Raw genomic sequence first — 27744 nt, 5'->3', positions numbered from 1 at the left:
ACAGGGACTGAATTATGGATTTTTTTGTCTGCTATCATGGCAGTTAATCATTCAAAAAACGATTCATTATATCTGCAAGCCCTATTGTGACTTCTCCATATTTAAATGTGCATGCAAACTGTGATCAGAGCATCTATACTGAATATACCAAGTATGCATGTAGGGCTACTCAGGAATACAGGCTTGACAGATGTTGCCAGAGAAATGAAAAAATTAAATTATTCTTGGGCAGGGCACAAGAAGACTAGACAGATTACTAAACAGAAAAACGCACGAGGCTGTAATGGGCCCAGTCAAGCACGCCAGCACAGTTCACGCTAAATATACTCCAGCTGGGGAGGGGAGAAGTCCCACAAACACAAATGCGTTATCTTAATTGAGGGCTGCAGTCATGTAATGGGTTACACTTTTTGTGTGTTCAGTACAGCCTCGGCTTTTTCATTTTCTTTTTTGATTTGTCTTACACCTTGCACATAATTTGCTTCAGGCTCAGACCACTTCCACGGAGAAAGCAGCTCTTCTTGACATTATGAGGAGATCTAATGTGTTTGAGAAAGCCAATGAGGATGCCCATAACTGTGGCAGATCTCTCATACAGCTATTGGTCCAAAACCAACAGGCAGCTGTGTTTCTCAGGGGCCTCCGCTCAGGCAGAGGGGCTGTGTTTTTAACCTCAGGAACACACCAGTCTACTGCATAATTAGTTCTCCAACCATGATTATGAAAAAACAAAACAAAACACACAAGCTCTAATATGAACAATGAATTACAATGTGTACAAAAACAGATATCCATTATGTTGAGTTGTAGGGTTTTATTCATTTTCAACCTACAATGAGCATAAAACTCAAAACAAAAAATGAAACATGATCGAAGGCTATGACAAAAGGCTGTAAAACAGGAATAGGACGTTGATTTTACAGCTACTTACATCAACTCTCCTGTCATACAAGTGGAACAAAGTGGAATAAGATTAATTCATAATTCACATTAAATGTTATGCGTCTTTGTCCTCAACCTATACACGATTAAAAACCTGCCCAAAATTGTAACAGATTGGTGATTTTTTTTGGCAAAGTTGATATCCCTCACATACCCCTTCGGGGAAGAAAAACACTTTTCCATTTACTGACTTAAAATACATTAAAACAGCATTATCTTCAAGTAACAGATAAGGGAGTTTTTCTTTTGGAACAATTGTTAAAATAATTAAGTTAAAATCAGATGTAGACAGGGCTATGCAGAAAGAGGCAGAGGATGCTGGCAACCCAAAGGGTAAAAAAATGATTGGTTCACATTTACACTGAAAAAGAAGTCCCTGATAGAGGCTGTAAAATAACATATTCACATTCTGCTTGGTTGTAAATATTGACATGGTTGCAGTATTTCCTCCCCTTGCCTGTCCAAGCATCATCCTCTTTCATGTTATACAATTCAACACAGTCCAGTTTAAAATTTTCACCCAAACACACAGCTTCAATGCCCCCCTCCCCGACCCCCCGAACACACACGCACACACAACTCACATTTCATCAAAAGGCGCGTGGGTGTATTTAAGGAATTCTTTTGATTTAACTTTCTCTATCAAAATATAGAATTCATTAATAATACATGGGAGGGCTAAAATACAGAGTGAGTGAACAATAATAAAATGATACACAAAGCATTTTTTTTGCTGAATACAGTAGCTATAGGACCACAGAGTTCAAAGTTCAGGCATCGCCAGGTCTTGTCCCCTAAGGAGGGAGAGCCAAAGGTGAAAAGGTCTTCCAATTACTGGGACTAACGCCTTGACGCTCAAGTTGTGGGTATATAGTTCAGCCGTGTTGCCTGATCTCAGATCAGATGCTCAGACTAACCACAATGCCCTCCTGCCACTTCATAATGGCTTCAACATCTCACCTTACCCTGTCGTTGCCATTCTTTTTTCAGCTCAAACTCTCCACAATTCCTTGTCAGGTCTGGCGATCGGGTGAAATTCAGTTAAGCTAAAAACAAGTATCCGTTAAAATGAAAAGTATCATAGTTAAAACCACAAACTTGGATTTAGAATTCAAAGTCTTCGTCTGCCATGTCAATAGCCCAAGCAAACTTTTCACGCTGGGTTTTGTTATAGATCTTCTCGATGGGAATCCCCCACTTCTTACACCTAGGACACAGAACCAGACAGAACAAAAAAGCGTGAGTGCTACAGCAACAGCGCTACTATGAAGGTAAACCTAAGTGTTAGGAGTGTTAATATCTTCTTACCAAGCCACAGAGATGCGAGGGTCCAGGTAGTTGAGCTTGGAAGTGCCGAGGGCAATTTGCTTGTTCTCCTCACGATCAGTCGCCTGCACCTCCAGCTTCATCAGCTGCTCCTCTATCCTCTGAACGGCCTTCTTCTTGGTCTCCACAGCTCTAAGGAAGACAGCAATACAGGGTTATTAAACCAGCTCTTTGCAGGGAACCAGGGAAATCACAACACACTCACACCAAATCTTCACAGCAACTTACTTTTTGGATTTCTCATCTCTCCGTACTTTGGCATCAGCCTTGGCGCTCTTCAGTTCTCTTCTGGCATCAGAAAGCTGGTCCTTTTTAGCATCAATCTGAGAGAAATGATGGTGTTAGTCTTGAGGATGTAAAGATTTATTTATAATTATACTGATATAGCAATATGAAATAAACAGGGTACACAGATGTCCACAGAGGCTTGATTAATTCTGCTGCTATACATTTAAAATAGTACTTTAAGGCCATTTATTATAAAATCTTTCAAGGCCTTGTTTCTATACTATCTTGAAGAGCCTAGAGGAATCTTGTTTAACACCGAGGCCAGTACAACCTTTTCTAATACATTTCCAATCAATACTCTTGAAACACTGGATATGTCAGTTGAATTGTATTATTTAACAATGTTTGATATATAATTAAATTATTTTGCATCTGCAGTGACAAAAAAAAGAGGATCATAAATATCTCAAGTTGTCATTGCAAACAAAAATGGGAAACAATTTACCCTCTCCAGCATGGCAGCCATTTTGCCTACTTCTTTCTAGACAGCATTTTACTGAAACCTTTTGAACAGCTTTGAACACTCACCTTAGTCTGCAGGTTCTGCATAGACTTCTCAAAGGTTTTGGGTGGAGCCCTCTGATGGTTGCACAGGATGGCCACAGCTCTGTTAGCCCTGTTGTAGGACAAGATCTTGGCTGGAATGTTTTCATCCGCTGCAAAACAGGAGTTGTGTATGATTAGTTTTATGCATGCCATTCTCTCGCTCTTTTTGGGAAAAAAAAGGGCAGATAACACAACTTAGACTTCCACACAATAGGGAAAGATCTACTATAAATACAAAAAAAGTACAAAGACAAATTGTAACATCCTGCAGCTCTCGTTTCATAATGAAACCCTCTTGCTTGGGAGATAGCTGTGTTAGAGCCTGCATCTGCTCGAGGTTAAGAAAAGCAGAGACTTACGACTGGTGAGCTCCTTCAGCTGCTGCTGCAGGGTGATCGAGGCATTATAGGTACGGAAAACTTTGGCCGTCAGACCGTCCATCAGCTCCTGAAGATGCTTGTTCAGAATGGAGGTCTGGAGAACCAATGAAGATGGTCATTAAACAAGAAAAGTGAATGTTACGAGTATTTGCTGAGTCTCTATTCACCCAAAAATACTCTGCTATTTAAACTGCAATGCTGTTTCCCATCTGCTACTGCCACGCTTTTTGTACATATCACAACTAACATTAAGAAACAAATGTGATTCAATCCTATGCTCATTTTCTACATTTGACAAATGTGTTTCCACTGTGAATTTTGCACATTTTGCTTGACTCATTATTTCCATCAAGCATTTTTTATTCGATACGGCAAAACACAGAGAAAAGCCCTGATGGAAACAAGACTGTTGATGGGATATACGGTGCTTACATTCAGACGGTCAAACAGGTCATCATCAGGCTCTTTGTTCTCCATGAACAACTGAAGATTCTTGTATACCTGCAAGAGAGAGACAGGAAACTGAGAAGTGCTCAAAAACAACAGTGGCAGTGACTAATAACACTGCTTTATGGTGACGTAGGTGCCCTTACCCTCTTCTCCACAGGGACTTTGTTGTAGTAGCGGATTGAGTCTTTACCCAGGAAGTCAAACTCCACCACATACTCCTGACCATCCTTCTCTGGGTAGAGCTTGATGTGTTCAACTCTGAGCGAGCAGCAGCCCACGGTGTCCGCAGTCTCTCCTTCCTCCTTTTCATTACCCGCTCTCAGAGCCAGCTAGTGCACATCAGGACAGCTGGATTAAAACCGGCTTAGAGGAACATTACCCACGCAGGAAGCAACGCTTCAGCACCCTCTAAACCTCAATGGCAAGCTAGTCATTGTTAAAAAGCAATTACACTACATTAAAAAACACCCAAAGGTCGGGCCATCAAGTGTAAGGAAAGTGCCAATGACGACTGCAGTGTCCACCTCACCTTGTCAATGAAGTAGAGTGCCACAGCCCTCTGTCGGATCCTCATCTCTTTGGACTTCCAGTCGTCACGGTACTGGGCCCTCAGACGATCCACACAAGACTTTAGTCTGCGGGCTGTCTCATACTTCTGCCAATCCTTCTCTCCCTACGAAGGCAAACATCACAAATGAAGATGAGACGGGGATAACTAGCTACTAAGAGTGTGTTTTATTTATGTGAAATATGTGCACACTGATTACGAATACTAGACAGTGGCACGGTGCATGGTTTTCCTGGCATATGAGAAACCGTCGAGCACAAGAGTCATTTCCTTAATCACTGAAGTGGAAAATAAAACAATTTTTTGGTACAATGTGCAAGAGGGTACAAGTAAATAAAGCAAGCCTAAAATCGCCCAGCAGAATTAACAGCAGTGAGTGTATCCTCACTGGTGTGTAGGTGTAGGCAGGACTTCCCATTGTGCTGCTTGCCTGGCTAAAAATGGAAACTGCTGGTATTAGTGGCTAGATTTAGTATTTTCCTCTGGGCTGCAGTTTCATTTTTAAAGTAAACAGGATCAAATTTAGACACTTTTTGTATCATGGAAGAAATGCTTTGACTATCAAAGCATTTCTTGAAATGGTTTACCAACCTTCAAGGCCTTAAAAAGTTAATGCATATTACTGGATACAGCATTTAATTCATTTTCCAAGGCTGATTTTTCTTGATAAACTATTTTTTAAGTGAGAAATGAGTGTTGTCATGCTGAACACAGACCTAAATATTGTTTTATTTTCACCTTCATTTCAGTGACAGAACAGGTCTCATGTCATTCCAGCTGATCTTGAAAGTCTTGACCAAAGACCCACTTTAAATGAGGACAAACCCTACAACAGTGCAGTATGAGTTCCATCCACCTACCTTGATCCTAGAGCTGGGGTTCAGCATGATGTATTTGATAGAGCCTTGGATGTTCTCCGTCCACGACACCAGCCAAGTCACCTTGTTGTCATGACGAACCTCCTTCCATTTGGTACCTGGGGGAGGCTTGGGGTGCTTGGAGTCTCTGTGAGGCACATTTATAAAAAAAAAATCCTCATGTAATCCTCATGCATTATTGTCATAAAAATCATCAGTGCATCAATGTTGACAATCTTTCACTCACTTGCTGCAGTTTATGATGATGTCCTCAGGCCTGATACGACGTTTCAGCATTCCCATTTTGGGATGGTCGCCACGGCCACGGAACAGGCCAGGGGGCTCAATGCGGAAGTTAGCAATACGCTCTTTGTGGTTGTCCATGATGCAGAAGCCATACTCCTGTAGGATTCGCTCATTCTCTTCTTTGATTTTCTACAGAGGTAAAAAAAAACAAAAGTGTCAAATCTTGTTAGGGGCAGGATCTGACTTGTGAGTTTTAAGGACAGTACAGGTGTTTTAATGCAAATGTTTTGTCAGAATATTAAAAAAAATCTTTGATCACAACACTACATTAGAAGGGCCTACACATAGCAGTTTAAAATTGAACCACTACACAATAAACACAGAAATAAACATTTGCAACAATATTAACTGAGGAAAACACCAACTGGCCAATGTGTGGCTTAACAACCCGGTTTTGACAAACCAATGTATTGGTTCAACATAAGTCGAGGATCAGAATCAGCATCCCACTCTGATCAGTGTGGCTCACCAGTTTTTCTTCCTTTGACATAGCCTTCCTGGCCTCAGACTGTGCCTTGAAGTATTCGTTCATCTCAGCGAAGTTACACTTCTTCAGGTCTGTGATCGTGGCCTTTTCTTCTGAAGTCATTTCCTGTTGAACCAGACGGGTCAGGTGTGAGCTGACGTACTTTCAGCTGTCCACTTGTGATTGAATCATTCGAGTCACACGATAATGCCAGATGTGAACATGGCCAACGATTCATCCCTACCTTCCTCCAGTCTTTGAAAAAGTTTTTCCGGAAGATGTCCTTGGTGGTGTAGTCATGGTCCAACATTTTGGCAAAGAAGGTGGCAACCTCTTCAGCTTGTGGGCTGAGCCTCATATGCTTACCTAAAAATTGAAAATAGTCAACCATGAACATCTCATGCTGCCATCACATAGTCATTTGCATTTTTAACTGTTGTAAAGGCAAGGGAGCAGCACAAGCTAAATAATCCTGTAGGAGCAGGCCATTAGTAGATAAACTCACCATCATAGTAGAACTTGACATTGCTGGGAACGGGCTCATAAGGTGGTGCAAACACTGGCCCCTTGTGCTCCAAAAACCTCCATTTGGAGCCATCTGTGTATCTCTCCTCCTCCCACCTGAAATCAGCCACATAAAACCGTTGAGTGAGAAGGAACAGATTGAAGAAATAAGATATTACTTGATCCCCAAGTAACACACTATTTCCATATTCTACACATCATGTAGATATGATAGCGCTGGGGGACACTGGTGCTCACCATTTCCACTTCTCTTCGGGTTCTTTCTTTCCTTTCTTTTTTCCATCAGTGACTTCTCCTTTCTTGTTTTTCGTCTTTTTGGGCTTAATATCCTTTAAAAAAAAAAAAAAAAAAAAAAAAGAGAAGAGAAACTACATGGGACCTCTTTCACTACTGGGCTGGCAAAATGTGTTCTGTATCAACACAAGGGGTGAAACTCAAGCCTCCACAATTCCTCAGGTGCCCGCTTCTTGAGCTTTTCCCAACACAAAGGAGAACAGAATCAAGAGACCTTTTTTCGTTGTGTTTAGTGAAGGCAGACATGAAAACCAAGACCAACTTTACATTCTGCTCTGGGCCTTACCTCATCATCATCATCTTGTTGTTTCCTTTTTTTGGCCTTCTTATCATTCTCGGTCTTTATTTTCTTAGGCTTGAATTCAGAGCTGAAAGACAACACCCTGTGTTACCTAAGGCAATGGTCATTTTCAATCTCTCTCCTAAAACAAGATTCTGCAACAGCATTTGGTAAACTGGAAGATTTTGTGCGGTCGACAGCTGAAAATCACTTCCTGTTAAAAATAGAAGTGTTCCAAAATGTCAGGGGGCCATTTAAAGAAGCAAGACTACCCATTAGACAGAAAACTGAAGAACATTACATGATGATGCCGATATTTGGACTGGTTTGTCAAATTAAAACTTAAATATTTGTTATCACATATTTTTTTAGTCTTAATAAACATAAGTTAAAATAATCAAACAATAATGACATTTGTGGCCAAGTAATTTTGCTTGAGGTATTCTTTTGCTTAAAGGAAAACTAACATCCAGCTTTATCTGTGCTTCATACGGGTCAAATACAACACAAGAATGCAAGAAGAATTAATGGGATCATTTTGTGACTGACTCATTATCATCATCGCGTTCTCTCTTCAGAGACTTCTCATGTTTAGGAGAGTGGTAAAAGTCATCCTCAGGCTCAGACTTCATATGTGGAGGACTGCAAAAGAAAACAAGCACAAGTCAGGCATGGCTTCATTTGAAATGTGCTGGTTTATTAAATCTAGTGCTCAAATAGGGTCCAGTCGGTATACAGACTTACCTGGCAAAACCATTCTCTTTTTCTTTTTTGATCTTGCCATCTATAGACTTCATCTGAAAATGTCAAAGAAGAATTGTGTTGTGAATGGAAAAACTGGAATTGTAAATGATAATTCTTCATAGCTGTGCTCTTTGTAAAATATAGTGGAGCTACACTGTTATGGCTGACTGAAATATTGTGATCACGATTTATTGTGATGAGGAATTGGAATTCAAGTTATTTTATTGCCTTTCGGCACTATTTTGGCCATATTAAAAACAGTCACCTGTGGTATTGAAGCTTCAGCTGCTTGAGCATCTCTGTCATTTATCTGTATTAGTATACTAAATTCCAATGAACAATCAAGCTTTATACACCAACAGGAACTGGCTTAGTGTAGTCTATTATGTAGTATCTTTATGGTAATTCACCTTCTCCTCCTTCCTCTTCTCTTTGTCCTTGTGCTTGTGTTTGTCTGTGCTGCCATCTTTGTGCTTCATCTTTTCCCTCTCCTTGTCTCTGTGTTTTTTGTCAGAGGAGTCCTTGTGGTCACTGTGGATAAGAGGAATATAAAAAAGCAAGACAGGTTTCAGGTTTCAGCTTCAACTGTACAATGCAGAAATACGTAACCTCAACACTTAAGAGGCAAGTCTTGTGCACTCTGGTCAGAAACCACACAATTGAGGAACAAACAAAATTTACGGTCATAAAACCAGTCTCTGCCTTCTATATGGAAAATCTCAGCGATTTATGAAGTATTTCTCAGTATATTACAACAGAAACTAGCTATGAAGAAGTAGCTGGCATCTCTCCTGGTCATACCTGCTGCCATGCTTTGATTTCTCTCGTTCCTTATCCTTCTTGTGGTCCTTGTGTTTGTGTTCCTTGTCCTTGTACTTGTCCTTATGCTTGTGAGAATCTTAGGAGAAAAACAAAAAAAATCTGCTATACATTCTTCAAAAATGTGAAAAAATATAACTTTGGAGGAACAAAATTTGATAGTCAACTAAACAAAAGGTTAAAAATTGGTATGTCAGCATTAACCCTTTTCCACAATCATCATCTACCTCTTAAAAAGCCCAGCTTAAAAACAAAAGTAAAGCGACACTAGATTGAATTCTATTAACAAGCGACTACCGATTAAAGATGGACAAAGTGCACTCCACACAACTGGATGTGAATGTGGTCTGGGCATAGCCATGGTAAAGATGCCCACTTGGAGGAAACAAAATAAAGACAATACTCTGACTTCTGCTGAAAAATGAGAGATTCATAAAATCCACCTATTCAAAAGTCAAACTATGCAGTAGTACACAAAAGTCAAGTTAAAAGTGTGCAGTACAACCTACGTCTGCCATGTATAGGGTGATCATCAATTGCATAGTAGGACAGCACCCCCTATTGCCCAAATGGGCATGTAAGTCATTGTTTGGGTGTATGAAATGGTATACAGGTTGTAACATGCAAGTGAACAAAATAGAGTTTCACCCTCTGCCATTAACCACAGCCATTTCAAAGCCTCTGTTGTTTCTTGCAACTGAGGAACAGAACAAGTACTTTTAAACTCAGAGCTGACAGCCAAAGAAACTGTACCATCGAAGAACTGCGGCCCCATGTCATCTCAAATGTTTCAGAAGGCTAGAGGTTTTTCACCCAGGGTACAAGTTAACAGTAAGAAGGGTCAAAGGTTGATTAAAACCAGTTTTTTGAAAATCTGGAAAAAATCTCCCCTGCCATGACTTCTCGGTAAGAATTTAAAGACATGTTAATTCAGAATAGGAAAAAAAAATAGGTCAGTGAGCACCGTTCAACAAAAAATCTAAAACCCCAGACTGGGAGCTTTTCCTTGATTATTATATTTATCACAGTAAGAACAAATCCTCCTTGGTTAAATCATTTCAGGGCTGAACACTAGCAGTTCATCACTACTCTCCAAGATCTGGGCTAAATCACTGCCAGACACATTTCACTGCAGGGGCCTTTTTCTGCCCCATCATAATGCTACAGACAAAACAGTGAACATATCAATCTAACCAAGTTGGATTTAGGCCTTTACCCTGAATCACTCAGCACTAACAGATCAAATGTGTCATCTACGAGTGTGATACACAACATAGGTGACTTAGACTGAGTTGTGCTCGATGTTTAATTATTGCTTGCCAACATGATGTGCCAAATATGCTTTATTGTGAGGATTCAAATTACTGAACCCTAAAAGGAATAGCAGCATTTTAACCCAGGAAGGTGCAATTAATTCAAGTGTGCTTGTGCGAAGCTGCTGTTTTCTCTCTTTTTTTCTTCTAAATTGTCCAGCTTAACTTCTGGCACTTCTATGATGCTGCACAGTCCCCTATCAGGCTTATGGAAATGAACATCATTTTAATACTACAAGACAAATCTTATATATACTCTGACACTGAACGGGAGACCAGCTTCCTTGATGCTGACAGTTCCTATGATGATTTTACAGGAACATGGGTACAAAAGTAAATACAACACAAATCAATAGTTCTCTATATCCGGATGCTCGACTATCCTGTGAGAGGACTACACATCTTCCTCTAGCCAAGAGCAGACGTCTACAGCTGGACATCATACAAGGTCTAAACAATAAGACCTAACGTCATAAACAAATAGCTACTTAATAGATATAAAGAAAGAACAAAGCAATTTTGTTTGTGTGGGCAATGTATTGTATGTTTATAGTGATTAACAAGGTTAGGCCTAGAGCTTAAAACATCCTGGCTATAACAAGGGAAACACGTCTTTTACTCCAAGGCCCATTTATCCATCACCCCCTATTTAACTTATAACTTGCAAATCAATAATAAAAAAAAAAAAACGTGGTGTTTCTGGTGTGTAGAAATGTGGATTAAACCTAAAAGACTACCATGCCCCCTGAATCAAACCTTTCCCCTAGTAAGAAGGAATGTAAACTCCCTGTAGCTATGTTAAGTATCCAACATATTGCACTCAATCATGTAGACAAGATAATGTATTTAAGCAACACCGGCAAACAAAGATAGAATAAGCTTAATAAAAGGACACTACAGTTTGAGACATCGCATATAAATGTACTATCTTCATGGTCACCATATGGGATCTTGGTAAAGCACCGTCGATCCGTGTTTCGCCTCCATACAGCCATCTGCACTTCATAGCCTGTGTTCAGCCTGCCTCAGTACAGTCAGGCCGCTAGACCGAAAAAGAAAATGGCGCAGAGACTAAGTCCTCAACCCCCAAACCCTCACTTTCAGACGGGAAATGTGGCAGTTAAAACCAATCGAGCAGAAAATCCAATCTGATAAACTGATAAAACACCTCCAGATGTGTGTAAATATTCGGTCGGATAGAGATAATAAATTGCGAAAAAGCTCTTTAGAGACCTCCCTTTTGAACAATAGGCGCTTGTGAGTGAGGCAGAGGACTTAGTCTCTGGACGCCATTTCTGTCCTCTACTGAAAACTAACGTTAAATATGGAATAGTGAAGACATCGTCAGAAATTTGGTTGAGATTGTTCTCTTTTTTGGCGTATGATCCCTGTGTCATCAACTTACCATTGACCCGAGAGCCGCAGTCAATCTGGAAATTCAAAGAGAGATGCATGTTAGATTTTATAGTAGCTAACTAGCCGGCTAAGTAACTTTGAACTTGCTGGATGGCAAGGCGACAGTTTAGCTTGCTGGCTAAGTGGGTTAGCATAGATGCTACGCTGGCTGGCAAAATGGCTTAGCGGCTAACGCTAAATGCTAACGTCGGCTACAGCTAAGGCTAATTTAAATGTACTTCATTGTGTCATTGGGCACACGCGTGGCCATGTAAACCTAGAAACTAGGCGCCACATATCCGTAACATTAAGAGTAAAAATACGACTATACTTGTCAGGTCGTCTTTAATGATAAAAAATGTGTAATTAGGCAACAAACATCTTCGGCTAACGCGCACTAGCAAGCACTAGTAACAGTTAGCTAACCTGTCAAGCCAAGCAAATACAACAGTAACATTTGTAAAGGATAAATGTGTAAAATTCATTTCAAGCCCACTCGCGTTGACACTAGGGAAGAGGTTTACTTTACCCGGTCGTCGTTGTGGGAATGATCCCCACTCATTTCTTTATCTTTGTCTTATTGGGGGTTTAAAAAAAAGTGAGAAACGTGTAAGGTTAAAACACCGGCGAGGAAATGCAGGCAGAATGAAGAAAGAAACAGTTGTGCAAGCGATGAAGTCCTAAATACATACCAGTGCGCATGCGCAAGTGATTTAAATGTGCTGGTGAAAAGAGATGAAGCTCCTCCCTGCAAAACGTGTTGGCTCCTCAGCCCACGTTGGACACACAGAGGTACAACCAGCCCTATATTATATTTCAGTGGGTACAACCTATCTCCAGGCTGATCGTCCCGTTTTTTTTTTCTTTTTTTAAATGGAGGGAATGTCAGACCTACTACTGGCTGTGGCCTTCTTCCATCTAACCCTGAGTGATTTGCTCATCTGTTATATAATTCCTTCTTAATTGCAGGGAATTAGGTTTGAAAAATGAAAGATGCCACTGTTTGGACACAGGAGACATGGATTCATATATAGATGTGCTTTACTGATCACAAATTAACCCCACATCACCACATTTACCGAGCAAAGTTATGTCTAAACATCTTAAGAAAGACACTTTTCTTTTGGTTCTCACTAATCGGTGGAACTCATATTGACTTTCTGGCTCTTTTCACCTCACTACCCTCATGTCATTGAGTGAGCCCTAATAGCATATCAAATTATACCTCTTGGTTTAATGGCATGATCTATCAAAACACAAATTGCTGACGTCATGAGCAAATCTAAATGGGGCAATGCAAATCAACTGGAGTTCAGCGAAAATGGCTGGCCTTAAGAGTTGTTTAACAAGCTGCTAATACCTCTGGCTGCATGCCCACGAATGGTGTGCTTTTTGTGATTGCAGAATCTATGGCATGTAACTGGTATGACAGTAGTCTATCCTACCGTCTCCTGTGAATAACCTTGTAACAGGAGAGCCATCGGGCCTATCCCATATCAACTCAATGGCAAATTGTTCCAGCTCATGTGCCATGGTGAATTGAAAGCTAGAGGTGTGGCATGGAATAAGAGAAACTCCACCTGACATTTCTCAAAAAGTAGGTCTTACACCTCTGATGGTATCAGCCCCTACAGTGGTGCGGGCTGTCATTTTACGATTGTTTAGGTCATGGATTATTATAATAATAATAACAGCAAAACACTACAATACAATAATACTGAAAAAACACACCCCCTAGACTCTAAGACAAATACGTGTATTGTTATTATGGCAATACACAAACTGGTTAATGGGAGAACTCACAGGAAATGATCTTTCACATGAACTTCAAGTGTAGTATTCTTGACACAACACTGTGTTGCAAATCTTGCAAATAGTCCAGTTTTGCAAATATTTTGTAAATATTTCAGGCTCCTGTGTTCAGAGGACCCGGCAGTGCTAGATTTGCAAAAATTTTTTAGTTAACATTGCTTATCCTCCATACCGCTCCCTCAGAGTGAGTGGGAATGTACACATTTGTGTGGGCTGATGGGCAGGCACCAACCTGTGGATATATAATATGAGGAGCTCCATGTCAAACTGCTTTATATCCATGTCAGAGGGAATCGTGACCTTATCATCCTCATTCAGTATCTTTCAGCTACAGAGAATCCAGTGTTGTCACGTTTGAACATGTTGCCTGATATACCAAATGCCATAATTGCTTGCTATCCATTAAGCTCATTAAAGTAATGTCACGTTTTCATCAGGCAAATATCTCATTTTGTGGTCTCTATCCACTTGTGTGAACTTCCTGTCATCCATTCCACATGGTGCATCTGAACAAAGGACACTGACGATTTTGTTTCGTTTTTGTCCACAAGAGGGCGACTCGGTCCTTAAATTAACCTCAAACAAATGTGGACTCAGGGCTTATTTTAAATCATTGTAATTATTTAATGTCACTGCTCAGCTCAACCACTTTCTATCCAGACTCAGCAGGATTTGTTTAAATACATTTTAGCTTCTGCTCTGTTCCATGTGCTGCATGAAGAGCACACCCTAAATAGGCCTCCTTAGGCTACTATAGCCTCAGCAGACTTAACTATGTGATCTTTCTGCATCGCTGTTAAAATATAAGAACCCAGTGAGTTATGTGCATAGTAGGTTCTGTGTTATGGCCACGTGTTTTATGTCTATGGTACAAACACGTACAGAGTATATTGGATTCCTGCAGGCAAACAATGTGAATCAAATTTGGATTTTGCAGCTTTGACTGTGTGTATTGTGACAGATGTTTGATGTTAATCTGTGATGCTTGGAGAGGCAGGAAAACTGTCAAAGGAATCAGGTATCATTAAATATTAGCTTATCTCATAGGTTTGTTTTAATGCGGCATAACTCTGGTGCCTTTTTCAAAATGTCACTGTTATGTCTGTTTTCAACTGGAGGTGTAAACATAAGCCACCTTCTTAACCTCTTTGTCATTGTAACATCAATATTCATATTTCAAAAGCATCAGTGAAAAATTCATGTCTACCTCTAACAGATTTTTTCTCCACATTTTATCAATAAAAATATGCATGGTTGCTCTGACAGGAATATGAATTATTGAGATATATTTACCAATCACAAATGTTATCACACTAAGTGGACTACATATGTCATTTCTTATCATGTTTTCTGTCTGTCTTTCCAGGGAAAGTCAACAAAATGCACATAATTTGTATGATCTCTGTCATTATTTTACTGGCAATGAATGGTTTTGGAGATTCAGATTTTTACTTTTACATATAAATGAGCCTCATTTAGGTGTACAGTCTTTGATAGGCTTGTATCTTGCTGATAATATCTAGACTTAAAACTGCTTAACACCACAGAAAGATGTGCAATTGCTTGAATGAAGTTTCACTTTAATTTATCAAAAAACAAAAAAAAAAAATTCAGTGCAAAGTTATAAAATCATTAGCATCCTACCATTTCCTTCATAAATCTACAGTATAAATAAAATATAACACAAATGATGACAAAAGACAAGGGACAATGACACCTCTTCACATAAACATGTGCATTTTGACTGAGGTCATTCTAGGTGAAAGAAAAATTTGTTGAGCTATGATATTGTGTTTTTTTTTTTTGTTTGTTTGTTTTTTGTAATGGTAAACACATCCATTTCAGTTCCTGTTGGTTGCAGTTAATCATCAGCAGAAAACCTTGTTGTGGGGATGCACAGCCACAAAGTTACTAAGGCACTGTTTTGGGAACGCCGTGTCCTCGTCCTCCTGTGTGTTTTAGGCTCCTGGTGGTTTTATTTTTAGGGCGCCGTGGATGGTTTCTGGTATAAAAACATGTAGGAGTCACACAGCAGCCTGCGCACTAGTTCACCAGCCTGGGAGGGGTTGGCCCGAGCTAGATCCTCCTCTGACTGGGACAGGAAGTCACCCAGCTCCGGACAAGCCCTGATCTCTGGAATGTTGTATCCACTTTGGTCATCACCTGGCAAAGGGGTGGACTTAAGATTAGACATGAGCCTGAGACAAGATAAAAACCAGCCATAAACGTCAGAGCGCAGTCTTATCTCCCTATCGAGGTTGCGCTATCAGAAAACGAGGCAGTCACGGGTAACCACTTCACAGAAAAACCAAAACAAGTCGGCAACTGCACAGACATGACCACGTCTTGTTGAGACAGAAACTGCTTGTTCACTGATGAATCCCCCAAAATAAAAAAGGGCACTTGTTTCACTCAAGAGATAGCTTGAGAGAACTGGAATAAATCTACAAAAACATGTTGAAGTGTATCTTACCACATCTGTCTGCCATGCTGTCAAAGAAGATCCAAGAGCGAGGGTCGGGGCCATATTTTACAAAGGACACATAGTGGCTGGTGTGAATACAAAGCACGGCAAACAGGTGCATCATATGCCTGGGCACAGGGGCATCGGCGGACATCCCGGCTGGCACCACCAGAGCTCTGGGGGAATGGCCTTGCCGTGAGGGATGGGTGTGCACCTTTGGAAAAGGGGAAAACGTACAAAGGTTTACAATGGAAGTGGGGCAAATGGGGCACTTTGCATCTAAAATGGCCATTTGGCTTACCTGCGTGTTGCAGATGGCGCAGTACTGTTTAATTTTGCCTGGCTGAAGTTTCCGATCTGGCAGACACTGGAGGCATTCATGCTCTGCCAAATGCCCACAGACAAAACATTCCCTAGGAGCTGTTAGGGGGAGAAGGTGACCCATAGGCATGCTATGACTCGAGCTGTTTCCAAACACAGTGTATCATAGAAAAATATGTCCTTCATGTGTTATGGAGTGTAAACAATGCAGATTATGACATTTTGATTACTAACAGCTGTATAGGAGATCTGTGATGTCCAGCTCTGTGGAGGGGATGATGTGTGGAAACATCTTATACTTCTTTCCAAATCTTGGCATCTGTACGATGAGACAGGATGGGACCTGAGGGGCAGATGGTGGACAAAACAAAGGCATCAAATAACAGGGCAGGAATGGATATAAGCATCCCACTAAGGCAGTGCTTTTCAAAGTGGGTTCTTGAATCTGGAGTGCTGAAACACCGAGGCTGCCAGCTTGGAAGTCCGGCACCACCCATTCCTGTGTACGCTGTACATTTGGTGAGTGAGGTTAACTCTGATTCTGATCTTGATTCTGGGTCCTTAAGGGACCTCCAGGGGGGTCCTCAGGAAAATGAGAAATTGTTTCATTTCACTCTAATTTAATCCACCAGAAATTTACAAAATAAACATATGAGTAACTATTTTAATGTTATGTTTTAATGTCACAACGTAGAGTCTATTTGTCAGTGTTCATGTTCACATTTAAATAACTTAATCCTTGTAACAAATCAACATATCTCTCCATGCCAAGTCCCGATGGCAAAAGTCGCTTCAAATGGGGGTTTGCAGCTTAAAGAGAGTCAACTTGGGGTGTAGTTTGAATACCACTGCACAAGGCTTTAAATCTACTTTTATTAAAAAATAACACAGAGCAGCACCCACCTCCTCAAACTTGAGGTCACATGACAGGAAGGAGGTGTCCAGCAGCTGCTGGACAGTGGGCATCTGCCCCACTTGCTCTTTTTCCAAAATGATCTGGAAGGTGTAGGCCCCTTGAGTGATCTCTCCTTTCGATCTGAGAGAAACAGCAAATCAACAACTCAGCTTTGCAGCAAAAACAGGACGGGTTATCTTTAATGCTGGGCGGCTCGGGTTTGTACCTGAGCTTAAGCAGCGGTTCCATGCAGAGCACTTTCTGAAGGAGGATTGTGATGAACTCTTCAGGGTCTGCAGAGAGGCAAGGTAATTAAAATACATATAAATGTCACAGCAGGTTTTACTAAGCCTCGTTAAAATGACAAAATCCATTAGCACTCACTGTTTTCTATTTTTTGCTTTAATCCATTACATTTATCTTTTAGAATGCAATAAATTAAAAACAAGCTATGGGCGTGGGTACCTTTTTCCTCTGTTAGGAAAGTGTCACAGCCAAGCTGTTTACGGAAGTTCATGACACTCTCAGCAGGCACAAACCCATATCTGCAGAGAACACATTAGCTATCAGTGAGCAAACACAAGAACTCACATGCTGTAATAGCCTGCATACACCAAAACAAACAAGAGTACAAACAAAAAGACTCGCCTTCTTACGTGGTTAGGTTTAAACATGTACATTTTGTGTTTGCGAATGAATCCAGCCGGCACAACAAACAGAAGGAACTCGTTTACCGGATGAAATCATGTAAAATGTCACAACGCCCTTATTTTGCAAACTACATGATAATACGAGAAGGTCTCATGAAATAAAAAATAGTCCTTCAGACCTTTTTTTTTTTTTTTTACCTGCGTAAACGGTTGACAATCTCTTTTCGGAGAGTGTGAGCTATGGGTTGTTCTGTGTCAGCAGGGTTGTGGCAGATATTATCCAGGGTCATGGATGAGCTGAACAAACTGAACACAGAGGAAGAAAAACACAAAACACATTTGCTTAATCAACTCGGTGCTCATGCAGACGCAGTTCACAATGCTCATTTCTGCAAAACACGATCACCTCTAAAAAAAAAAATAATAATAACGTCTAGAATTGTGAGATGAAAGTAAATCTGAGCTGAGATTGGCACAGTGTGCTCCTGGAGAATCAAATATCCTGAGTGGTAGTGAACTGGTTTTACCTGAAGAGTGTGGCATCGAGGTAACAGGAGTTGAAGTGACCCTGAATCCCTTTCATTGTTCCCACTAACAAAGACAAGGCCTCCGACTCCGGGATTGGGGGTGCATCCTCTTCAGAGTCCTCTAATGGGGGGACTGAAGCAAACAAACAATACAGTTAGGTGTTTATATTCTTTTTTTCTATTATAAATATAATTTGTATATGTGTGTGTGAGCCACACCACACAAGCTAGGATAAGTGAGTAACCTAGGGGAGGTTTGGTGGGTTTGAGGGTCTCATTTCCAGAAGAGGAGCAGAGAAACCTGCTGTCGGGGCTGCACTTTGAGACTGGAACGAACAAAGCCCGACTCTGTTTGCAGGAGAAATACCTCTGGCCTCCACATGTACCATCAGAGCAGCTGTTCACTTCATAGTCCTGAAAGAATGACAAACAAGATAGATAAAAAGTGTTATCTCATTGATTTAAAGCCTTCTGAAAACTTTGCCGCACCAAATTTGAGTCACTCACCAGTTCAATCCCAGCCCATTCGCTTGTTTTCCCTGCAGGGACTCCCAACCAGCGGACGACCCCGTACACCGTGACCCCTGTGTTGGAGACCACCTCCACCATGGACCCCACCTCCAGGTGCATCTGGGAGGTGTTGGCGCTTTGGCTTGGGGTGATGCTGTGCTCCACATGGCTGTCCCTCAAGTGGAGGCTGCGAGAGCCCATATTCGGCATGGAGTTGATGCGTGACACCGCCTTTCTGTTTAGTCCTGAAGACAGGTAAGGAGAGGAGGAGGGTGGGGGGTGCGGGGGTTAGGAAGTCATGACATTTTTTTGGGTTTGTCACATGCTGCATGTCATCAGATTGACCTCTGGTAAACACGCCACAGGTCTACATATGAGGTATGTAGACAGCTCAGAGCACGCAATGTGCACAAATGCCAGGCCATGTGATGCATCTACAGCTCTGCATTCCAGAGCAACAGAGGCCAGTTTTTCCAGTTCTGTATGAGGACCGCTTGCTCCGTGTCCCCACTGCAGTCACAGGTGCTCGCTCATAACCCTGAATGATTTGCTGATAGAAGAGGAGGACTCTCTTTTTGTTTTGTGAACCAACTGCAAGCCCCAAAGAGCTACCTTGAGGAACTGAAACGCACCATCATGGCTTGAAAATTAAAACTGATGCCATTGTGGCCAAGCGTCACATAGTTGAGATTTTCAAAGAATCATATTTGACTTGGACTGTCCTTGACACAGTACTGACCCTCAGAGGGACTGTCTCTCCAGCTGCGTCCAAACGGGACGGAGTAAGATGGGACCACCTGGATGATGTCAGCTGCACTGAACAGAGGTAGAGGAGCAGGTTTCTTGGATGACAAATTGTGATCATTGTCCTGCAAGAGAAAAAAAAAAATCCAGTGAAAAGCAAATACAAGCGCTGAATAGTGAGGGCGGCATCACCGCACATAGGTAAACAGATAACGCTCCTGTGCCTCTCGACATGCTCCACTAATGCTTTTCAGCATTAGTTATGTAAAAGTTACTTGGGTCGTTTTCTCGAGACACACAGATCAGATGAATGTACCTGTACAAACTTATCTCGATACATTTCTGGGAGTTACAGCGCTAGGTCAGTGCAAGGATTAATTAATATCAGAGAAAGATTACAGTTACAGCCCTGACTGTCCTCTTGCTGTTTATCCATCAGTCCAAGGCACTAACACACTCTGGGCTGCTACTCACCACAAATTCCACCTCAAAGCCGAGCATATGCAGATCCTCTTGCTTCTCCTTCCTCCCGATCTGCATCAGGTTCTTCACCAGTCCTGGCAGGTGTCCCTTCTTGTGCTTCACCACCACCAGGTCATCCTGAGAGAGCTCGCAGATGGCAGAGAACAGCTGCGGGTTACACAGCAGCTCCAGGCGTTTGCTCGACGGTGACACAAACAGAAGCAGCTGGGCCTGGTGGCGGGTCAGGGGGTACGTGTCCTCCCTCCTCACCATGCCCCCGCTCTTGGGACTGCCCGCATTGCTGCCGCTGCTGTACACCAGTCCCATCAGTTCCCCTTGCTGCGTCTCTGCCTCAACACGGCCAATACATCCTCTGGAGAAGCCCTTCCTCGCCTTTCCTCGTGTCACGATGAAGAACTTCTCCTTTACAGCGGCTCTGGTCTCCATTGAACCCCTGTATTTTACACCAATAGACTCTTACAAACAGTTTTGGGGGCACAGACTGTCTGTGTAGCAGCAGGCAACCTGCAAAAATACAGTAAGAGTACATTGTATTATCTACACTGATAAACACCATGATTTAATTATTTTTATATTTCAGAGCAATGCACTGTCATGTAATCAACAGTCCCTAGTTCATCCAGTACAAAACACAAATTTGTGAGAAACTGAGTCATACTGTCTTGTGTGCTTTTTGGTGATTGCCACAATGTGTTCTTTTGTCTGACAAAATGAGCGCTAATGAACTGGTCGGTCACTCATTCATTTGGCATGGGACAGTGAATGTCAAATTAATGAATAACTGACTAGTTCACTGGCACTCGTTTTGTCACTGACATCATGCCACACAAAAGGACACACTGTGCCAATTACAAAAAAGTACAGCAGCAATCCTAATGTAGCCTGATTTAAGGATAATATAAACTTATACTAGCAGAACCACAATAGTGTTAGTGTGATAACTCCCTACAAGAATACAGATATCTTAAACTCACGACTAAGAAACACAAGCACACCAGAGGTGTCTACAGGAAAATTAAAATGTAAACTATATTCTAGGGGTTTATCTTTAAAGTAGCAACCAGCGGCACTTGGCACTATCTGGGCCGCTCTAACCTCTGCCTTCTCCTCCGCTGCATTCATTAGAGAGCCGGATTAGCCTGTGCAAATGCAGAAACGCTTGCATACTTACAATTTTTCTTTGTCAAAACGAAAAATCAATTACTCCGGTGTTATCATTCTGCAGTCCGCAGAGTTGCAGGTCTGACTTCTCAGCAGTGTTTTTCTGAATGAGGAAGTGTGGGAGCCCAGCAGGCTCATATAGTGACCTGGCTGTGACCGACAACGCCCACTTGGCAGCGCTCAGTCTCTCCTCCTGTTAGGCTTTTTATCTCTCAGCTAGATTTCTGCAAGATGTAATTAACACTGCAGACTAGATAAGCGAAGTGAGGGCCTGCAGCCACAAACGAGCTCCGCACTTACGACACTGACTATTATTTTGTTCATTATCATACCTGTGCAAAAAAAAAAAAAAAAAAAAAAGAAGAAGGCATAAGGACTCATACATATTCAGTGTTAACACCTGGCCTGTGTATTTTAACATGTAGATTACATTATTTCAGTAGCTCATATGTTCAGTGTTAACAATATGCATGTGTCTATGTGTATGTTTTAATGTAAGATGAGACATCACTAAATTATCAGTTAGAGTGAATGCATTTTTTCCCAGTAGGCCTATGAGTTTATTCAGAAAAAAACTGATGTATATGTACAAAAGGTATTTACAAATTATTTTCATAGTGGATATTTGTTTACACAATTTTATACTGGGTGTTGTGGTCTTCTGAGGGCCCCCCAGTAGCTTTTTTTATTCCCCTCCAAGGCTGTCAGTCTTTTATATTAGCACTTACATATAAATTATGGGACAAAACAAGGATCTTCATTTCTGAACTTATTTAAGTCCTGGAGGTGTTGCTGCACTATGATCGCCAAACATCAAGGCCTAATTCCACCTCATAAGTCTTGCTGAATGTCTTCCTCTCCCATGTTTTCTGTTGAGTTTGGCCGCATCATTAAATCTGCCATTCACTTAATACTAAAAGATTCGGTGCAGCTTTATTTGTCAGGACAGCATTTGATAAAGACAGAAAATGAGTCATGTTTTGGTATAACAAAGCTTCATTTTCCTCTGCAGAACAACAAGGCACACCACCACGTCCCAATGCCATTAACTGCAGAAATTACACTTGTGTACACAGTATTTCCCCCCTTAGGCAGTAGTTGTGAAGAAACAGTGTCAGTAGACATTGTGTCCTTTTGAGTGGCATGTTTGTTTGCATGCAGATTTAATACATGTGACATACCCTACCTTGTGACACAGCTGGTATGCAAGTCTTACAGTATCTTGCCTTCCCATCAGCTTTATGTAACAGCCCTCACTTTCTACAGTTTATGGTAACAGCAGCCGTGGCGGTGTTTTTGTATGACTCAAGCATAATGGCCATTTCCCCTCAACCAGAACCAAAGTCGTGTGTGAGAAACAGTCTTGCTGCACCGACAAGTCCATCTACAGAATATCAAGCAAGGAATTCAAGCAGAATGAGTTTACTCTTTAAATCAGTCTTTTTAAACATCCCATGGATCACATGCACCTTCTCTCAAGCAGAATTACTTGTCTAGGGAGTGCCCTCTGCTGGCCAGTCATTAATACCACTGAGGCATTCAACTATGGAGGGCAACAAAAAAAACATGGAAAACAAAATTTATGCCAGCAATAGAATTATTATATAAAACTATCTGATGAGTGAAGATCCTCGATGGCCTTAATTATATCATTCTCCCTCTGGATAGCGTGGACCACAGAGAGCGTCGTCACCCTTTGAACAATGTGACCCTTCACATGTAGCGCCTGCACGTCCTCCTGCGGGAAGGCAGCTGTTGACGGAGACATTTGGTCCAACAGGAAATTACTACTATGCAAAATGATTCATGCTGCAAAAATAAAAGGGCACTGAGTCAAGGAGGAGTATTGTGTCATACACTTACAGTCAACGAGAAGAGTGTTGGGTTGAAGCCAGGGATGGAGTCTTCCAGGGAAGAGGCTGCTGTTTATCTTTGTATGGAAGGGCAATGCTTTTATCAATACCTACAGCAAATGGCAAACAAATGACAAAAAAAAAAAGGTCAAGTCTTTTGCATGACATCACCTTTGAATTATTGCTGTTTCTACATGAAAATACAAACATCTGTGCTACAAAGTGAGCCAAACCTGAGCAATCCCACTCAAACTGTGGTCTCCATCTGAATTGCTTAGTGCCATAAAGGTGCCACATGTATGCCAGGCTGGCACCACTAGCACAGGCATGAGACATGACAGCGGCCTTTTCCCTGGCTGGACGCTGTTCCTCTACAGACCAAAAAGGCAACCAGAGATAAAATAATTAAAGACGTTTTGACACACTTTCGGAGGAGTCCTAAAAAGTGAGGCCATCAAAAAGAGGCCGCTATTAACTGCAATACAGGCAAATTATAAGAACACAGTGGATAAATTGCAGAGGTAACAAGTGATGGGACAAATAATAGTTATAGCTATTTATGAATCCACACAGTGATATGCCTGCCAAAAGCAGTAAATGTGACACCAAAATGAACCAAGAGAACTACTTTGAGGCAAAGAGACTTCATGTGGTTCCAGTTTTTGTAAACCATGACTGATTATGCCGAGTGAGATTTACAACAGTAATGTACCCGGTTGGTTTGGAGCGGCCCTTGGGTTTTGTTTGGCCAGGAGAAGCCAAGGATGTGGCTGTTGAGGAGAACGCCCGAGGGAGTTATGATTCTGCTCCCAAATGGCCTGCTCAAGGAGCTGCAACATCAAAAGACAGCAGATAAAAGCAAAGAATGTACCCAACACAGTTCATACCACAAATATCCACCTGGTGTGGTCGTTTCTGTGAGACTCCAGGCAAAAACAACACACCAATCACCTTGCCACTGACACGGTGAGGTCATCAGGTCCCATGACCACCACCTGGCCGGCTACTTTTTCCCCCTGGAGGGAGTGCAGAGTGGAGTAGTGCTCGGGTGGAGCTGCATGGGAGTCGCTCATCATCTGGCGCAGCACATTAGCATGACTCTTACTTTAACAAAAAAACAGAGACAAACCACCGGGCACTGAGTTTTAACAGTGTATCACATTTTATGTTTTGCACGTAAACGCTTATTCTGCAAAGTAAGTATTAACGGCAGCCATCAGATAAATGTAGTGCACTAAAAATGCAATATTTAAGTGCAGTGCAGTAAAAGTATAGGCCTAACAAAATTGGAAATACTCAAGCAAAATGCCTTAAAACTGCACTTGAATACAGGCCTTGAGTAAATGTACTTAGTCACCCTCCAGCGTGTGATAAATAGCTATGAAAACAAGTGCAGCAGTCCAAGGATAGTCCAAAAAAGCATCGGTTACCTCAGCATCTCAGAGACCAACTGAGTGACTGAGGAGTCATACACGGGGTCACCCAAACCACTGGCCATGGCTAGAGCTGCTTTCAGAGACTTGAAGGAGAACAACAATCAGTTTTATTAGGCAGAATAAGGATTTCACAATCATAATTACTGTCAGAGCATGAATAAACCTCGTGACATTTGAGCTCAGAGATCCAGCACCTCAGCAATCCAGTGGTATGCGTCATCGGCCGTGCGATTGCTCTCAGTGACATGGCGGCCCTCCAAAATGTTGAGGGCTGATATCAAGGCTGCACCAACAGATGGAGGAGGAGGAACTTGGACTTTAAATTCTAAAAGAAAAGTGAAGATACAGACTGTAGTGTCATGAACTCAGTCACACTTTTCCAGTCTGGGGTAAATGCAAATGTCGAGTCTGTACCGCGATAAAGGCCTTCCAGAGGTGGCCCGACTTCTGCACTGTAGTTACTGATGTCCTCTCTGCTCAGGACCCCTCCATGAGCTCGCACCTGTGTGTGAGACCACAGCAACGCTTGAGTGAGTCTCTTTTTTTTTTTTTTCTCCCACATTTGTTAATTAAATGAGCAATGCATGTTCAGCCAGGAAACTCCTCAGGCACTCTAAGCTGATAGGTCATTGCACTGGTATGTTTATTCCAAATGAACCAATCATCATCTCACTTCCTTAGTCGAAGCCTTTTAAACGACATGTCAGCTTACCCTTGCCCCTGGACGCCCTCCCGCCACTTCTCTATGCTGCTATAATTTGTCTGCTTTTTTTTTTTTTTAACCAACCTCCTTCCCCTGCTCCACCTGCTTAGATCAGTTTGTATCTCTGATATGAGGGGATTATGTATATCCCTATAAAATCTATTCAAATGTATGTGCAGCAAATAATAAAAGCAGATCTAATACAACTAAGCCACACTTTGAATTGCCACATCCATGTCTAGTTTTTCCCCGCTCTGTTTATTTACCATGTCCTCTTCTAATTTTCTGTAGTTATGTTCCTTCTAAATGTGTTGTATTTTATCTTTCTGTATTCAGTTTACATTTTTTTTTTTTGATTAATTTTTTTCTATATAGTTTTAATCTCTTATTTTCACTAAAGCCCTTCTATGGAAGGGTGCTGCTTGCTTGCTGTTTTCAGTTTGTCTATGTACAATGTATTGGTCCCCATCAAATAACTTAAAATTAAAATCCATTTATAAATATATTTCAATAAGTGAGGTGTCCTGACTGACAGATAGCAATTTTCACACCATATTTTATTCAAGAAAAAACAGGCCTCTTTAGTCATTCACCTCATCCACTATCTCTTGTGATAGACTCCCATTGTAGAAGTCAGAAAGGCCCGCCTCCATGACTTCTGCAAGGCGGGGTATCTTCACAAATGATCCAGGAAGCAGAGCTCGACCGCCTGGGAAGAACATGCTCCTGAAATGTCCTGATAGCTTCTCATCTTTTACCGTCACTATGGCCTCAGCTGTGGAATTGGACAAATTGGTCACATCATAAACCGAAGTGACATCATTAGGCTGTGTTGTGAGTTTGAGGTGAAAGCAGTGAGACATTTAATGAGGGACGGTTTGACTCACCGAGACCACGAGACACATTGAAACCCTCTCTGGCTACATCAGCTGCTCTTGTGACCACATCCTCCCATGACATTCTAGGATCAAGTGACTTTATTTTTAAGATATATCTACTTTTTTTTAAATAGTGGAAAAGTCTAAAAGCCTGATTTAAAGCTTGATGAATACTTTACCTCCCGTAGAGCTTGTGTGCTTGGTGTAACCCTCTGAACATACCTGGCACTCCAACTTGCAGACCTGGCTAATGGATGATGAAAGACAACACATCTTAAACAATAAAATTAAAACATGTTATATGCTTGCAAGTGTCCCACATTCACATTACCTTTAGCTCCAAGTCACTGTGGAGCATCTCCTCTTTGAGTGCATAAGGTGCAGTTTCCTGAAAATTTATCACCCTGGTTTCCTTTTTATGGATATCATGAACCAGCATCAGCCCTCCTCTAAATAAAAAGAATGAAAAGGTGGATGATTTTATGCCCAAGTATCTATATTTCATAATTAACAGTAAACATACCATGATACCTGAGTCACATACCCACCAATACCTGACACATGTGGATTCACAACACCTAAACAGAGGGTGGCAACAACGGCTGCATCTACACTGGAACCGCCATCGCGAAGAACCTTCTGACCAAGAGCTGTGCAGCGCTCGTGGTCCGACAGCAGCACACCTTTTATAAAGACCTGAGAAGCCACTGAAATTATGAGGAATAAAGTGACTACAGTTGTGAGTATGCTTGCATGTGTTCGGCTGAATGCAACTAAAATGCAGTTTCAGTTCTGCCTGCAACTTGGTTGTGTTGAAATTCCATATCTGAACCATACAAGAAAACCATAAAATGTGTTTTTAATCATCATTCAGAGAATGTTTCATATGGGTTTGCTGACATAGCAGCAATACTTGTTTCATTTGCAATGTGCAACTAGCTGCAGGAAAGTTGCATTGTGTGAAGCCAGCCTTAAATGGCACTTTAAATGGCAATAGTTTGCAATTCTGCTTTTTTTTTTAGGACCTTTTAGGAGCTCTGCTGGTTTCCTGTCCATTAGATGGTTAGAGTGAAAACCAGCAGTGCGTCAGGTCCTGAGTACTGGAGCAGGAACCAGTTCTATAACACATGGCCTACCGGACTTTCCCTCAAGTGAATCTGCAGGATCAAAACAAGGGCAACTCCTATGGCAAAGGTGACAGATGCCACATAGACTGGAATGAGTGTGTCCTGCCACAGACAGCCAGCCCTGGGTCCTCCGGGAAACGACTCTTTGTCTGTCTCTTTGTTGAAGTGGTGGCTTTTGTCAGACACTTTGTGGCTACCAGAGGCCATCTGCCTCAAAGGAATCTCATTTGGAGGGTGGCAGAGGTCTGCAGCGGGAGCAAGGGACCTGATTTTAGATCATAACCACGAGGAGACAGTGCTGTCCTGGACTGAGCTCTAATCAGTTATCACTTGATGCTTTACACCATACCTGTATCCTCATCATGCTCTCTCTGCCAGTCACACGTGAAGTCCTCGGGTGGCGTGTTATCGGTCAGCTGAGGTGAACCTCCAAAACTCTTGTAATTGCATGATGATTGATTGTTGTTAAGTTTCGTTTCAGGGGAAACATCTGCTCTCATTATCTTTACTCAGAACGAACCATGTGATTTCAGGAAAAAAAAAAAAAAAGCCAAGCATTTGAAATGAAAGAAAAAAAAAAAAAAAAAAAACAAGGGCCCAGATTAAACCCATCCAACGATGTAGTGGGGCTCCTTATTTCACCAGCTCTCCACTAACAGCACTCCACAAGCACCAAAACAC

General features: G+C 41.6%; 3 protein-coding genes across 6 annotated transcripts; all 3 read right to left on the bottom strand.

Annotated features, from left to right (window-relative positions):
- Nucleotides 1-795: 795 nt before the first annotated feature.
- On the bottom strand, nucleotides 796-12165 carry top1a (DNA topoisomerase Ia). Its single transcript, XM_030051827.1, has 21 exons — nucleotides 12029-12165; nucleotides 11510-11534; nucleotides 8774-8870; nucleotides 8383-8503; nucleotides 7973-8025; nucleotides 7778-7870; nucleotides 7235-7316; nucleotides 6892-6983; nucleotides 6635-6750; nucleotides 6374-6495; nucleotides 6133-6255; nucleotides 5605-5792; nucleotides 5361-5505; nucleotides 4462-4605; nucleotides 4076-4261; nucleotides 3915-3983; nucleotides 3462-3576; nucleotides 3085-3212; nucleotides 2497-2591; nucleotides 2251-2400; nucleotides 796-2149 (listed from the first exon to the last, which is right to left on the bottom strand). The coding sequence occupies exons 1-21, from the start codon at nucleotides 12059-12061 to the stop codon at nucleotides 2047-2049; spliced, it is 2280 nt and encodes a 759-aa protein (XP_029907687.1). The 5' UTR covers nucleotides 12062-12165; the 3' UTR covers nucleotides 796-2046.
- A 2884-nt stretch (nucleotides 12166-15049) lies between these two features.
- cyld2 (cylindromatosis (turban tumor syndrome) 2) lies at nucleotides 15050-21232 on the bottom strand. Its single transcript, XM_030052569.1, has 14 exons — nucleotides 21077-21232; nucleotides 19897-20409; nucleotides 19418-19547; nucleotides 18676-18923; nucleotides 18414-18582; nucleotides 18169-18301; nucleotides 17840-17947; nucleotides 17457-17536; nucleotides 17218-17284; nucleotides 17000-17132; nucleotides 16331-16439; nucleotides 16077-16195; nucleotides 15785-15989; nucleotides 15050-15474 (listed from the first exon to the last, which is right to left on the bottom strand). The coding sequence occupies exons 2-14, from the start codon at nucleotides 20329-20331 to the stop codon at nucleotides 15293-15295; spliced, it is 2118 nt and encodes a 705-aa protein (XP_029908429.1). The 5' UTR covers nucleotides 20332-20409; nucleotides 21077-21232; the 3' UTR covers nucleotides 15050-15292.
- Nucleotides 21233-22472: 1240 nt separating this feature from the next.
- LOC115358789 (glutathione hydrolase 7-like) lies at nucleotides 22473-27720 on the bottom strand. 4 transcript variants are annotated; one of them, XM_030050803.1, is made up of 15 exons: nucleotides 27413-27720; nucleotides 27073-27308; nucleotides 26481-26632; nucleotides 26268-26385; nucleotides 26116-26183; nucleotides 25946-26019; nucleotides 25652-25833; nucleotides 24770-24857; nucleotides 24550-24680; nucleotides 24350-24438; nucleotides 23871-24023; nucleotides 23632-23749; nucleotides 23153-23290; nucleotides 22930-23029; nucleotides 22473-22818 (listed from the first exon to the last, which is right to left on the bottom strand). In XM_030050803.1, exons 1-15 carry the CDS (start codon nucleotides 27561-27563, stop codon nucleotides 22667-22669), a joined length of 1950 nt encoding a protein of 649 aa, XP_029906663.1. In that variant the 5' UTR covers nucleotides 27564-27720; the 3' UTR covers nucleotides 22473-22666. The 4 variants fall into 4 exon arrangements, with proteins under 4 accessions (XP_029906663.1, XP_029906664.1, XP_029906665.1 ...); XM_030050804.1 differs by lacking the exon at nucleotides 27073-27308 and having other exon boundaries at nucleotides 26481-26643; XM_030050805.1 differs by lacking the exon at nucleotides 27073-27308 and having other exon boundaries at nucleotides 26491-26632.
- Nucleotides 27721-27744: the final 24 nt, after the last annotated feature.

The sequence above is a fragment of the Myripristis murdjan genome, chromosome 5 (assembly GCF_902150065.1).
Source record: "Myripristis murdjan chromosome 5, fMyrMur1.1, whole genome shotgun sequence".
NCBI classification, from domain to species: domain Eukaryota; kingdom Metazoa; phylum Chordata; class Actinopteri; order Holocentriformes; family Holocentridae; genus Myripristis; species Myripristis murdjan.
This window is presented reverse-complemented; position numbering and strand designations above follow the sequence as displayed.